Source organism: Salvelinus fontinalis, chromosome 26 (genome assembly GCF_029448725.1).
Source record: "Salvelinus fontinalis isolate EN_2023a chromosome 26, ASM2944872v1, whole genome shotgun sequence".
In the NCBI taxonomy this organism is placed as follows: domain Eukaryota; kingdom Metazoa; phylum Chordata; class Actinopteri; order Salmoniformes; family Salmonidae; genus Salvelinus; species Salvelinus fontinalis.
The window spans coordinates 29,983,844-29,996,696 of NC_074690.1; the positions used below are offsets into that span (position 1 = coordinate 29,983,844).

Below are 12,853 nucleotides of genomic sequence, written 5' to 3' on the forward strand. Positions count from 1 at the left end.
CGTTCAAGCAGAGCTTTCTTGTAGCCCGGTGTAAGCATTTTGTTCGAAGACTATTACAACGAAATTAAATGAATAAGAAATGTAGTACTTTTAAAATAGAGTTCAGACCTTCATCTAGGTCAGGACTAAAGGAGTCTTAACAATAGACCTATATAAACCATAGACATTTAGGGTGTTTTCACACATAGTCCTCTTTAATATAACCGACCTCGGTCCTATTTCAAGTGAACTCTGGGGTAGAAAAAAAAGCCAACGTTCTCAGTTCTCTTTGTATTCACACCGCCCTTACCTTTGAACGAGGACTGAAACTCTTTTGCCAATGCACTTCACCTATTTTGTGGTGCGAGTCCTCCTTCCATTCACATTGCTATGTTTAGAAAGGAACCAAGATCTTTTTCCAACATTCAATCAATGCACTGTGGATTTTTACAAAGTGCAGGACAAGCCATTCCATGTTATCGGACAGCTAATATATTATTGCATTTATTTAAAAAGTGAGACATAATTGTAATCAGAAGATACTATTAACATGTAAATATTATTGGTAACAGAATAAATAGCAGAAGAATAACTGCAGATTAAATAACGCTGTAATTGACAATTGTACACCCAATTTAGGCTACTGCCTCTTTAAGAGCTAGTATATATTTTGTACCATGTATTGTGATTCTTACCAAACATGTTGTCGTCTTCTCACACCCCACAATCGAATTAACAGTTAATGAAGCTCTCTTAGACTATAGATCACATATCGCAAACAAATAATCTGAGCTAAAATCTGAATTTTGTGGCACTAATGTGAGGGGCTATGACAGGGGTTAATGGTGTTGCAGCAGTGTAGTGCGGGAATAATGACAAGAGAACCTGGGGAGTTTTGTGTTCACAATGTCCTAGAAAAGGGAACCGGACCGCGGAATTCAAGCCAACCGAACCCAGACAACCTCTCGTGATGTTCTCACTTAGGCTCGTTTCGGGGTCTGAGTTCCTTTGGATTGTTCACACTGCAAAAAAATTAAGCCAACCGCACTGAGTTCACAAATAATTGTCTGTAAGGGACCATGTGATAACATCCTTAGTTAGACTGAGGACATTCATGCTGCCATGGGAGTCGCCATATATTGTTGCATAAACCATCACAAATTTTGCTTGAACAGAAACACATACATATGAACATTCGTGGACATTGTATGTAAAGGAACGAAAATATCATCATTACCTAGTGTTATAGCAGGTCTGTATTTGTTTTATAACAAAAAAATCAAACTACATAACCTCCGACGAGACGTCCATCACGTGAGTAGACTTGATTCACCAATCACCGCGTTCTATGGACGTCACACGCAAGCAGTCAAAAAAACCACGTGAGCCCGTTATGAAAGTGATATCACCAGGGCAAGAGCGTCGATTACTTTGTTTAACATAAGCATTTTATTCACTTCAACTAGACAAGGGTCTTCAAAGGCAACTCAGAAAAGGGTAGGTAAGGAAATCAAGCTTGAATGTAAACCAGTTTAAATTCAGTACGGAACTAGCTATTCATTCAACGAGGACAGCATCTTTACCTGCATTGCAACATTGTTGATGTCATGTTAGATTATATACTTATCATTATTATGTCAATTATGAATTTCCTGGTCATTGGTCTTGTTTCAAGTTACTTTGTGTAAGGCATTGGGGACCTGAGGGTTCCTTTTATGTGTATTTGTAATGATCAGCACCCACAGTGCATCCCAGCCATAATAGCTAGTGCACTTCTGACACTGCACCATTTTCTGACTGATAGGAAGTGAAGAGTTGGAAACTGTTGGATCTATCTGAATTTACAGAAGTGAAACATGGTGGTTTCTTTCTAACTATTTCCTTCCCAACAACCATGTTTCACTTCTGTAAATTCAGACAGATCCAACCGTTTTAAAACAGATTTACTTAGTTAATCCATATAAATATTTTGAATCGTCAAATTCTCCATTGATGGCAGTTGCCATATTTTTTAACTAGCAAAACTATACAGAAAAACATTGCTGTGTTCCTGAGAATCTCTGTCCAGAACTTGTCTTGGGTCTTTATGCAGAGTGCACAGTTGATAAGCTCTGACTCTGTCTCTTTGCAGTCAGACATGTTTGGTTCAGTGGTGGTTGGCATTGGGACGGCAGGCTTTGTGAGGATCAGGGACATGCTAGCCCCTCTGCCCTCCAGTGCAGCTGAGAAGCTCAGTGTCAAAGGCTTCATATCCAGGTGAGGCACCAAGACTCATCTCATTGTTTTTTGGACACACTGTGCACATCAGTGTGTCTAGGTCCATGTGCTGGTTTTGGCAGGAACAACTGGTGTTAAAAAACAATGGTAAAATTCACGCACTGAAAAAATACCTTGATTTCTAGTGCTTATAGTGGGGCAAAAAAGTATTTAGTCAGCCACCAATTGTGCAAGTTCTCCCACTTAAAAAGATGAGAGGCCTGTAATTTTCATCATATGTACACTTCAACTATGACAGACAAAATGAGGAAAGAAAATCCAGAAAATCACATTGTAGGATTTTTCATTAATTTATTTGCAAATTATGGTGGAAAATAAGTATTTGGTCAATAACAAAAGTTTATCTCAATACTTTGTTATATACCCTTTGTTGGCATTGACAGAGACAATGACAATTTCACACACTGTTGCTGGTATTTTGGCCCATTCCTCCATGCAGATCACCTCTAGAGCAGTGATGTTTAGGGGCTGTTGCTGGGCAACACGGACTTTGAACTCCCTCCAAAGATTTTCTATGGGGTTGAGATCTGGAGACTGGCTAGGCCACTCCAGGATCTTGAAATGCTTCTTACGAAGCCACTCCTTCGTTGCCCGGGCGGTGTGTTTGGGATCATTGTCATGCTGAAAGACCCAGCCACGTTTCATATTCAATGCCCTTGCTGATGGAAGGAGGTTTTCACTCAAAATCTCACGATACATGGCCCCATTCATTCTTTCCTTTACACGGATCAGTCGTCCTGGTCCCTTTGCAGAAAAACAGCTCCAAAGCATGATGTTTCCACCCCCATGCTTCACAGTAGGTATGGTGTTCTTTGGATGCAACTCAGCATTCTTTGTCCTCCAAACACGACGAGTTGAGTTTTTACCAAAAAGTTCTATTTTGGTTTCATATGACATTCTCCCAATCTTCTTCTGCATCATCCAAATGCTCTCTAGCAAACTTCAGACGGGCCTGGACATGTACTGGCTTAAGCAGGGGGACACGCCTGGCACTGCAGGATTTGAGTCCCTGGCGGCGTAGTGTGTTACTGATGGTAGGCTTTGTTACTTTGGTCCCAGCTCTCTGCAGGCCATTCACTAGGTCCCCCCGTGTGGTTCTGGGATTTTTGCTCACCGTTCTTGTGATCATTTTGACCCCACGGGGTGAGATCTTGCGTGGAGCCCCAGATCGAGGGAGATTATCAGTGGTCTTGTATGTCTTCCATTTCCTAATAATTGCTCCCACAGTTGATTTCTTCAAACCAAGCTGCTTACCTATTGCAGATTCAGTCTTCCCAGCCTGGTGCAGGTCTACAATTTTGTTTCTGGTGTCATTTGAAAGCTCTTTGGTCTTGGCCATAGTGGAGTTTGGAGTGTGACTGTTTGAGGTTGTGGACAGGTGTCTTTTATACTGATAACAAGTTCAAACAGGTGCCATTAATACAGGTAACGAGTGGAGGACAGAGGAGCCTCTTAAAGAAGAAGTAATAGGTCTGTGAGAGCCAGAAATCTTGCTTGTTTGTAGGTGACCAAATACTTATTTTCCACCATAATTTGCAAATAAATTCATAAAAAATCCTACAATGTGATTTTCTGGATTTTGTCCCCCTCATTTTATCTGTCATAGTTGAAGTGTACCTATGATGAAAATTACAGGCCTCTCTCATCTTTTTAAGTGGGAGAACTTGCACAATTGGTGGCTGACTAAATACCTTTTTGCCCCACTGTATTCAGCTGCTGAATCTGACGACAGTGACTATATATCTATTTCATATGTGCAGTGCAACAAAGTTAATTGCACTGCACATATGAAATAGATATATAGTCACTGTCGTCAGATTCAGCAGCTGAGTCGTGCATACTGTAGCAAACCCTGTGACTATTTCAAAGCATTTTTTCAGTAGTGAATATGACTCTGGTGCTGTCTTCTCATAGGAGGATTCTGGAGGAGCAACAGGGAGTGAAACAAATCACTGTTGAAGATGCCCTGAGCCGGGACGACATAAAGGTGGCTTTCGTGTGCACCGAAAACGCTGCCCATGAGGAAAACATCAGGTAAAACGCTTTCTTTCAATGACCCCATATCTCTATTATAGTCCTCTGTGGTAGTTGTCTAGCTATCCCTTTGTCAGTTTTGTTTCTATCTGAAATGCTCTTACACAAGAGCTATATTTTCACCATGTTACAAATCACCACTAGGAGTCAGCACTAGAACACGTATATTGTCTGTATCAATCCTCAGTACACTGTTTCCTTTCTTAGTCCACTGAGGCTCCATCTCGGTGTAAAAGCTGTACGTTAATTAACCATTCATTGAACCTGGCCCATTTACTAAACCCTCAGACAAACTGTTAGAGCTAGGAACACCAGCATTTCGCTACACGGAATAACATCAGCTAAATTATTACGGAATAACATCAGCTAAATATGTGTATGTGACCAATAAAATTTGATTAGATTTAACAGTTCTAGTTTATAAGCTATATATTATACAACATTGAGACATATTGTGACACAATAAATTCAATGTTGTATTACATGTAAAATCCACATACAATCAACAGTGTAATGTTTGGATTCAATCTTGTCTGGTGAACTGTTGTGTCCTCACCTTTAGTCTAATAATTTTACCATCATTTTCAAACTGTTCCCTTTTCATTTTTGTCACCCACTTCTCTTGAAAAACAGTTTGCTCTACAGCCAATTCTGTCGTATCAAAAAAACCAAAAAACAATCAGATTTCGACCGAAATATGGCTGAGACGTAAAGAAAATTCAAGGAGAGGGGGTACAAAAATGGTCAGATTAATACTGCCATTGAGAAAGTTCAAAACAAACCGAGACATGATCTTTTTCAAGGTCAGTCTCGCAAAAAGAAGCATTCTGGCGCTCTACTACCCGCTATTCAAAGTGCTCTGAACAAATTAAGGGAGTCGTTCACAAACATTGCCACATTCTAAGATGCGATGACAGTATCGGTAATGTGTTTTCGGACCCTCCCTTGGTCGTATTCTCGCGGTGCAGAAATCTCAGAGATCAACCGGTAAACTCTGATTTACCACCCCAAGATATCCCCGCACAATGTCTATGTGCGCCCCTACTGGATGGAAACTACCAGTGTAATGGCTGTGCTCAATGCAATGGCACTTATAAATGTAGATCCTTCAAACACCCCCAAACAGGGAAACAGATCCCAATCAATGGTGTTATCACGTGCTCCACTAAGGCAGTTATTTATCTTATAACTTGTCCTTGTGGTAAACATTTGGTGGGTAAAACAAAGTGTGAATTAAAGTACGAATCTCGGAGCATCGTAGCACCATTAGGTGCAAAAACTCGACTTACCCAGTTGCGGCCCACTTTTTTGGGAGCAAACCACTAGATTTTGTCCCTACGTTATATTGGCATCAAACATGTCACCCTCCCTAGGAGAGGGGTTGACCTCGACAATTTATTGTTAAAACGAGAGGCTGCCTGGATCTTAAATTTAAAGACCCTTGCTCCCTTCGGTCTCAACGTAGACTTTGATCTGAAGCCATACTTGTGATTATTGTGAATTTGCTATTGTAAATGTTTATAGGCTTATGTAGCCAAATTGTATCTATGATCGTATGCTATTCATTTATGTTTTTTTGAATGCTATTTTAATATATGAATTAACCAATGATATCAGGCCACACCTGGCCATGATTACAGACACCTGTGTGTGTCCTTTGACACTATATAAACTAGTCACCTCGCAGTGTTTGTCATTATACCCTAATGAAGACAGCTTGTCTGTCGAAACGTTGGTTATTAAATTATTGCATCTGAGCTCCTAGAGTGTGCGACTCCTTTAATTTTTCAAAAACCCTTTTAATTGCTACCATGCTTATGCTGCATATGCATTTCATATTTCTTCTGTAAGAAACATTTCAGTGTAGCTGTTTTGATGTACAAACCCTGGAGAGGACCACCAAGGCTACAGCTCTCTAATGGCTCTCTTTATGACTGCGAACTGTAGCGAAAACGCACTGAAATTATGGTTTTTACTCTCCCTCTCACTGCTAAATGTACAGAGTGTACAGAGAGGCAGAGATGGGCTATTAAAGAATGGAGAGTTATTTTAGGCTGGTTAATGAGGGTGTTTAGAACATGGCCATCATGTTTCACGGTAGACAGTTCCAGGCTAATTGTCTAAATGGAACAGCAGGTACTGCCCTTCATACTGTAAAGGGAAAAAAGACATGAAATGTTATTGAGAACAGCTTTTTCATAGAGGATACTTCATTGTCTTATTTTCTGTCAATTTAATTTGAAGCAACATTTTGAGAAAGTTACAAGATGTTTTAAGAGCGGTCAATGTGAAGTTTTCCCAACTCTGTACATGATGGGTTGTTGAAACATTGACCAATGGCTCTTATTTTTTTATATATATTTTTTATTTAAACTTTATTTACCAGGCAAGTCAGTTAAGAACAAATTCTTATTTACAATGACGGCCTACCCCGGCTAAGCCCTAACCTGGACGATGCTGGGCCGATTGTGCGCCGCCCTATGGGACTCCCAATCACGGGCTGGTTGTGATACAGCCTGGAATCGAACCAGGTCTGTAGTGACACCTCTAGCACTGAGATGCAGCGCCTTAGACCGCTGTGCCACTCGGGAGCCCTTGCTGGTCAGTTTGGTTTACAAAGTTACATTTGAGTTGTGCAACTCCCTAGTACAGGACAGTCTTTGAAATCGAATTTATGTTCTGTTTAAGCACTGTCTCTTGGACACCCTTCTTGGATACTGTAAAAAAAAACACATTTCTCCTATACTATGTTGCATGTTCTAACGGACCATAGGATGTTTCTGGCAGCAGGGAAGCATGTCTGTGTGGAATATCCAATGGCCATGACACACAAGACTGCTGTGGACCTCTGGGACCTGGCTCAGGAAAAAGGTGAGCTGGACAGAATCATTGGAAGATATTTTATAGAGAAGACATGGTGAAGTCTTGATGACATGGTCATGATGATGTAGTAGACGTGTATCTGTGTCAGGGTTTCCGTTTGGAAAATGTGGCCGGCAGCATTTTAATTGACAGGACATTTGAGGAATTTAACGGCCCCATATGCATTGGGTGTGTAACAAGATTAGGGCATCTACACACAGTGCTCAGAATGACAGAAATCACATTATATTATGGTAATTCATATTTATACTGTACATGCAACTCACTGGACAATGAAAGAAAGTTGATTTAAAAGCCAAATAGAACATAATGGTTTCAATGGCATTGAAATTAGATTTTGGCTAGGCTACTTTGAAGCGAGGTAAGACATGCCTCATAATATGAAGTAAAACATTCAGGTTTCACACAATTAAGTCTTCAAAATGCATACTACCTCCAGCTCACATTGTAAAGTGTGACATGCTGAAGCCTGCCTACTGTTGCACATGAATGATGAATGGGAGGCGCGCTTCAATTACCAGTTGAGAAATAAAAATAGTAGCTCCTTTTAATCACGACCATCAAAACTGTTTTTAACATGCAATTTCATTTTAGAATTGTTGCGCAATGATTGGGCTTATAAAAGCACATTTCACTCCAGCAGAAACAGGAGCTGTAGCAGCAGCTCTTGCGCTGTCTGACAGATTTTCTGCTTAAACTAGGCTCTGTATCTGTATGCTGTCTGCGATAAGCATAGACCAATAAGCATGACTGGTTAAATGTATTTACATCGACTGGTATTTTTATCAATGAATAGGATAAAAAGCATTATTTCACAATTCATTTTTTTTTTTTTCCCGGACAATTTTATTTATTGGCTTTTCATATTCTTTGGGATGGCCAAAAAGCCGGGCTATTACCGGCTAATGGAAACCCTGATCTGTGTATCTGAATAACTACTGATCACCTACGTATTTAATGTTCTATGGCTTCTATGTTCCTAGGAGTGGTCCTGCATGAGGAGCACATAGAACTCCTGACAGCCGACTTCAAGCAGCTGAAGAAGGACGTAGCAGGGAAAAGGCTGGAGGAGGGATTCCTTCACTTCACAGGTGAGACGGAGACTGGAATTGAGAATATAGCACAAATGCCAGGTGAAAACAGAACCGTGATACATGAGGGCCCCAGCACTACTGATACAGACATCACCTCAAATACAATATTTGCTACAGAAACTAACTGCATAGCATGTATCAAATTGATGTGCATCATCCAGGTAACAGGCTTTGGGATGAATATTTCATTCCAGAGCTTTTGATATAATGAAGGCTCCCATCAAAGCGACTTGTGAAATGTTGTGTTTTCATTCTCCACAGTACACTTGTTGGGGTTGATGTGAAAGAGAGGCTGCCTGTGGAGTGAGGCAAGCAGGCTGGTCTCTGGTGTGAAATACAGAAGGGTGTTGTTGACGAAATCTAGAGGTGTGTCAAATGGTACTGTATTTCCTACATAGTGTGCTACTTTTGTCATTAGTAGTGCGCTACATAGGGAATAGGATGCCATTTGGGATGTTGACTAGCTCTGTCCGCTGGGGAAGAAGCAAGTTAATGCATATGAATGGACTTCTCCTAAAGCACCCATGATTGAATAATAAATCCTAGTTATCAACTCCACACGCTTCACATAACCTCAGATGACAGACAGTATTTTATAGCAGCTGTCTGTTGACCAAGAATGGAAGTGGGAGCTTAGTGGCGAGAATGGAGGAGCAAGAGGGAGTAGTTTCTCTTAAATTTGAGTCAGGGCAGTTTTCGTAGTTCGACTGTAAGAGGCAGCAAGCGCAAAATGAAATGTAACATCTGTTGGGAGATGAACTTCGATGGTTCATTCATTTTATGCATAATGGTGACATATACTGCAACAGCACCACACCAGTTTATGTACTGTCGGAATGTGATGAAATACAAAATCAATACAAAGGACATAATGTGAGCAGAGGATGATTAACATGAGCCATTGGATTACATGTCTCATTACAACTACTTCTGACTGTAGTTTTCCTGTGTGTCTCACAATAGGAGGTCCTCTGAAGACGGGATTTGGTTTTCCAGCTTTCAGTGGCATCGCCCGGCTCACCTGGCTGGTCGATCTGTTTGGAGAGCTGTCTGTCACCGCTGCCAGCATGGAGGAAGACCAGGAGAACAAGTACATGAAGATGACCGCTCAACTCATAACCAAAGAGCAGAAGTATGTACTCTGTACTCCATTGGAATAATGTAGTCATATCAGATAAGTCCTTTCACAACATCTCAAACCTAGCTATTCTGCCAGTACAAAACGTAATTGCCTTTATTACATCTAGAAATACTGGTAGTCCACGCTGAAACGTTGGGTTAACTATACCCCTCTATCTATTCTATTATGGATTTAATACAGGCCTCTCACGTGGATTGAGGAGTGGGCTCCCGGGCTGCCTAGGGCCAAAGACATCAACTTCCGCTTTGACTCATGCACCATCACCCAGCTGCCCCCAGCCACCAGGGAGCCGGTGGGTATCTTTATGCAGGACTTGGTGCTCTTCAGTCAGAAGCTGCTGGGCCAGGTGCCCCGTGACCAGCTCCATGCAGAGCGCTGCAGGGTCCTCCACTGTCTAGAGCTGGCCGACCGCATCCAGCAGCTGAGCCTGCAGGGCTCAGCCCAGGACGCCTAGAAACCAGCAGCCTACCCAGGGACCCCAGCAGCCTACCGAGGGTTGAAAAATTACAGTAACTTTCCCAAAATTCCCAGGTTTTCCAGAATTTTTCAACGCTTAACCTACTGGTGGATGTCCAAGCGCACAAGATCCATCCATAAGCCTTCTACAGTAAAGCTACTGTAACATGCTGTACTGTAGACATACGCTCGGCGCATCTTTGAAATGTTAAGGTATTTTATGTGTTTCCGAAACAAATTGGTTTGAGGCTGCATTTACACAGCAGCCCAATTCTGATATTTTTTCCACTAATTGGTCTTTTGATCTTGCCTGACGACTCAAACTGAATTCTTCCACTGCTCTATGTTTGCTATATACTTCAGTCTGAGACTGCCGTCGTTTGTGGTGACGTCAAAATGAGGGGTGTTGTACAAAACAAAGTAATAAGCGGATCATCTCTAGCCAATGACACATTTTCAAAATGCCACTTTACCCACGTGTTTTCTCGCTGGGGAGGTACTCCGATCTTGACTCATTGCGGAAAAGAAGCTAACATCCGTGGATGTGGCGTACTGTAGAATTTGACCTGAGCAAGAAGTTTGGTCAAACATTTCCTGGCTACCCAATCACATTAGATATTTTCACATCAATCTTTTTCAGAATTAGACTTTTTTTATTGTTGTATTTTTCACCCCTTATTTCTCCCCAATTTCGTGGTATCCAATTGGTAGTAGTTACAGTCTTGTCTCATCGCTGCAACTCCCGTACGGACTCGGGTCCTCCGAAACACGACCCAACCAAGCCGCACTGCTTCTTGATACAATGCCATCCAACCCGGAAGCCAGCCGCACCAATGTGTCGGAGGAAACACCGTACATCTGGCGACCATGTCAGCTTGCACTGCGCCCGGCCCGCCACAGGAGTCGCTATTGCGCGATCAGACAAACCCTCCCTAACCCGGACGCCGCTGGGCCAATTGTGTGCTGCCCCATGAGCCTCCCAGCTGCGACAGAGCTTGTGCTTGAACCCAGAATCTTTAGTGGCACAGCCTTAGACCACTGCGCCATTCGGGAGGCCCCCCAATTAGACATTTTTAATTGTTTTATTTTATTTCACCTTTATTTAACCAGGTAGGCCAGTTGAGAACAAGTTCTCATTTACAACTGCGACCTGGCCAAGATAAAACAAAGCAGTGCGACAAAAAACAACAACAGAGTTACACATGGGATAAACAAACATACAGTCAATAACAATAGAAACATCTGTATACAGTGTGTGCAAATGAAGTAAGGAGGCCAATAGTGGCGAAGTAATTACAATTTAGCAATTTACATTGCAGTGATATATGTGTAGATGAGGATGTGCAAGTAGAAATACTGGTGTGCAAAAGAGCAGAAAAACAAATATGGGGATGAGGTAGGTAGTTGGTTGGATGGGCTATTTACAGATGGGCTGTGTACATCTGCAGCGATCGGTTAGCTGCTCTGACAGCTGACGCTTAAAGTTGGTGAGGGAGATAATGGGCTGCCTGTGTAAACTCAGCCTAAGGCATGTCAGCTTATTATCTTAGGGTTAGGTTTAAGTACATCTTAACATTGATGGAAGGTCAGTTGTTATATAGTTTGATGTTTGCATGGTTACTTATTGAAGTTAATCTACATTACAGGTGAATGTACTGTAACATTTCTGTGGTTGATCACAGCTCATGGTGCTTTATCATTGGCTGGTGTGCTTTACTTATCTCATATGACATTTTAATATTGACATGTTGTATAGCTATTGTGCAGACAGAAGTGTAAGGCAAAACAGTGACATACTGATCGATGCATTTATTTTTTTATTTAACCTTTAATTAACTAGGCAAGTCAGTTAAGAACAAATTCTTATTTACAATGACGACCTACACGTTCAAATCATTAACAACGTACAATAGGCATGATACCTCAGGTAAATTATATCTCAGATAGCTCTGGCAGGTGAAAGTGTGATATTTACACTGAAACTACAACATTTGTCAGTGGACTGCAATTGACACATCTTTTTAGTTGTTTTAAAGTAGCAATCCAGCCTCCTTTTTACCTAATTTAACACCTGATTTACATAACAAAAGGCATATCTCAATAGGTGGTCCAGGCAAGTTCTGACATGGCACAAGTGGGGGGTGGGCCTTTCCTCTTTTGTTCTCTTTCTCCTCTATTGTTCCTCAAGCAAGGGGGAGGCCGATGACATCACGGATTCCCATCAGACCGACTCTTTGAATGCCCTACTTCTTGACGTTTGCAGTTGTCTAAAAACCACTGTTTTGCTCTTTTTTTCTAATCTTTAGTTTGTGTACTTTATTGTATTTATACATGGGATTTTGCTTTTCAACAGTACAAGTTCAAAAATCACCGGAGGACATATTTCAGTGTTTGATTAAAGGGGCATTGCAGTTAACTTGATGTTTTTGTAATGTCTGGAATTTCAGCCTGCTGAGGTGGGATGGAATTTTTGGACCGCATCATGACTTCACACTGCTTCCCTGGTTTTAGCACTAAATCATTCACTAGCTTGTTGCCTTAGTTGTAGTTTGTGCAATACGCTTCCTTTCCTTTTTCTTTGTTTCAAACCAGTATTTCAAGGATCTCAAAACAAGCTGTTCACCATACAATATAATACGTGTTCTACTTAATTCTGGGATGCTGACAAACTGAATTTGTGCCTTGGCCTGCTCAGTTCCCTCTCCCTTATCCATTCATGTCAGTCCCATCTAATGATGTATATGTCTACCATGTCACACAAGTATTCACTGCCCAGTGAGTGCAGTTTGGCCACTTTAACTGGGTGTCACTAGTGTTATTAGCAATTTATATGTAGAGAAAATTATATTTAACAGTTTGAGGGAGAATTGTACTGTTATATTGAATTAAAATGCCTGAATGTTTTAATAATGTGTGTACTGTATAATTTGCAATAACATTGATCATTTGCAGTTTTCCATATTAATAGGCCATATGTGTGCTTGATTGA

The 12,853-nt window shown here is 41.2% G+C and overlaps 1 protein-coding gene across 2 annotated transcripts; it reads left to right on the forward strand.

Annotated features, from left to right (window-relative positions):
• Positions 1-973: 973 nt before the first annotated feature.
• LOC129824087 (biliverdin reductase A-like) lies at positions 974-12,774 on the forward strand. Of its 2 annotated transcripts, none has more exons than XM_055883401.1 (7): positions 974-1,480; positions 2,111-2,235; positions 4,171-4,290; positions 7,064-7,161; positions 8,157-8,264; positions 9,231-9,399; positions 9,589-12,774. In XM_055883401.1, exons 2-7 carry the CDS (start codon positions 2,117-2,119, stop codon positions 9,860-9,862), a joined length of 888 nt encoding a protein of 295 aa, XP_055739376.1. In that variant the 5' UTR covers positions 974-1,480; positions 2,111-2,116; the 3' UTR covers positions 9,863-12,774. The 2 variants fall into 2 exon arrangements, with proteins under 2 accessions (XP_055739376.1, XP_055739375.1); XM_055883400.1 differs by having other exon boundaries at positions 1,286-1,476.
• The last annotated feature ends 79 nt before the right edge of the window (positions 12,775-12,853 follow it).

Excerpts from the sequence above, each read along its gene's own strand:
- LOC129824087 (XM_055883401.1), top strand. The coding sequence starts at position 2,117 with ATGTTTGGTTCAGTGGTGGTTGGCATTGGGACGGCAGGCTTTGTGAGG. Across the intron at positions 2,236-4,170 it reads GTCAAAGGCTTCATATCCAG|GAGGATTCTGGAGGAGCAAC; the intron begins GTGAGGCACCAA and ends GTCTTCTCATAG. Across the intron at positions 7,162-8,156 it reads GGACCTGGCTCAGGAAAAAG|GAGTGGTCCTGCATGAGGAG; the intron begins GTGAGCTGGACA and ends CTATGTTCCTAG.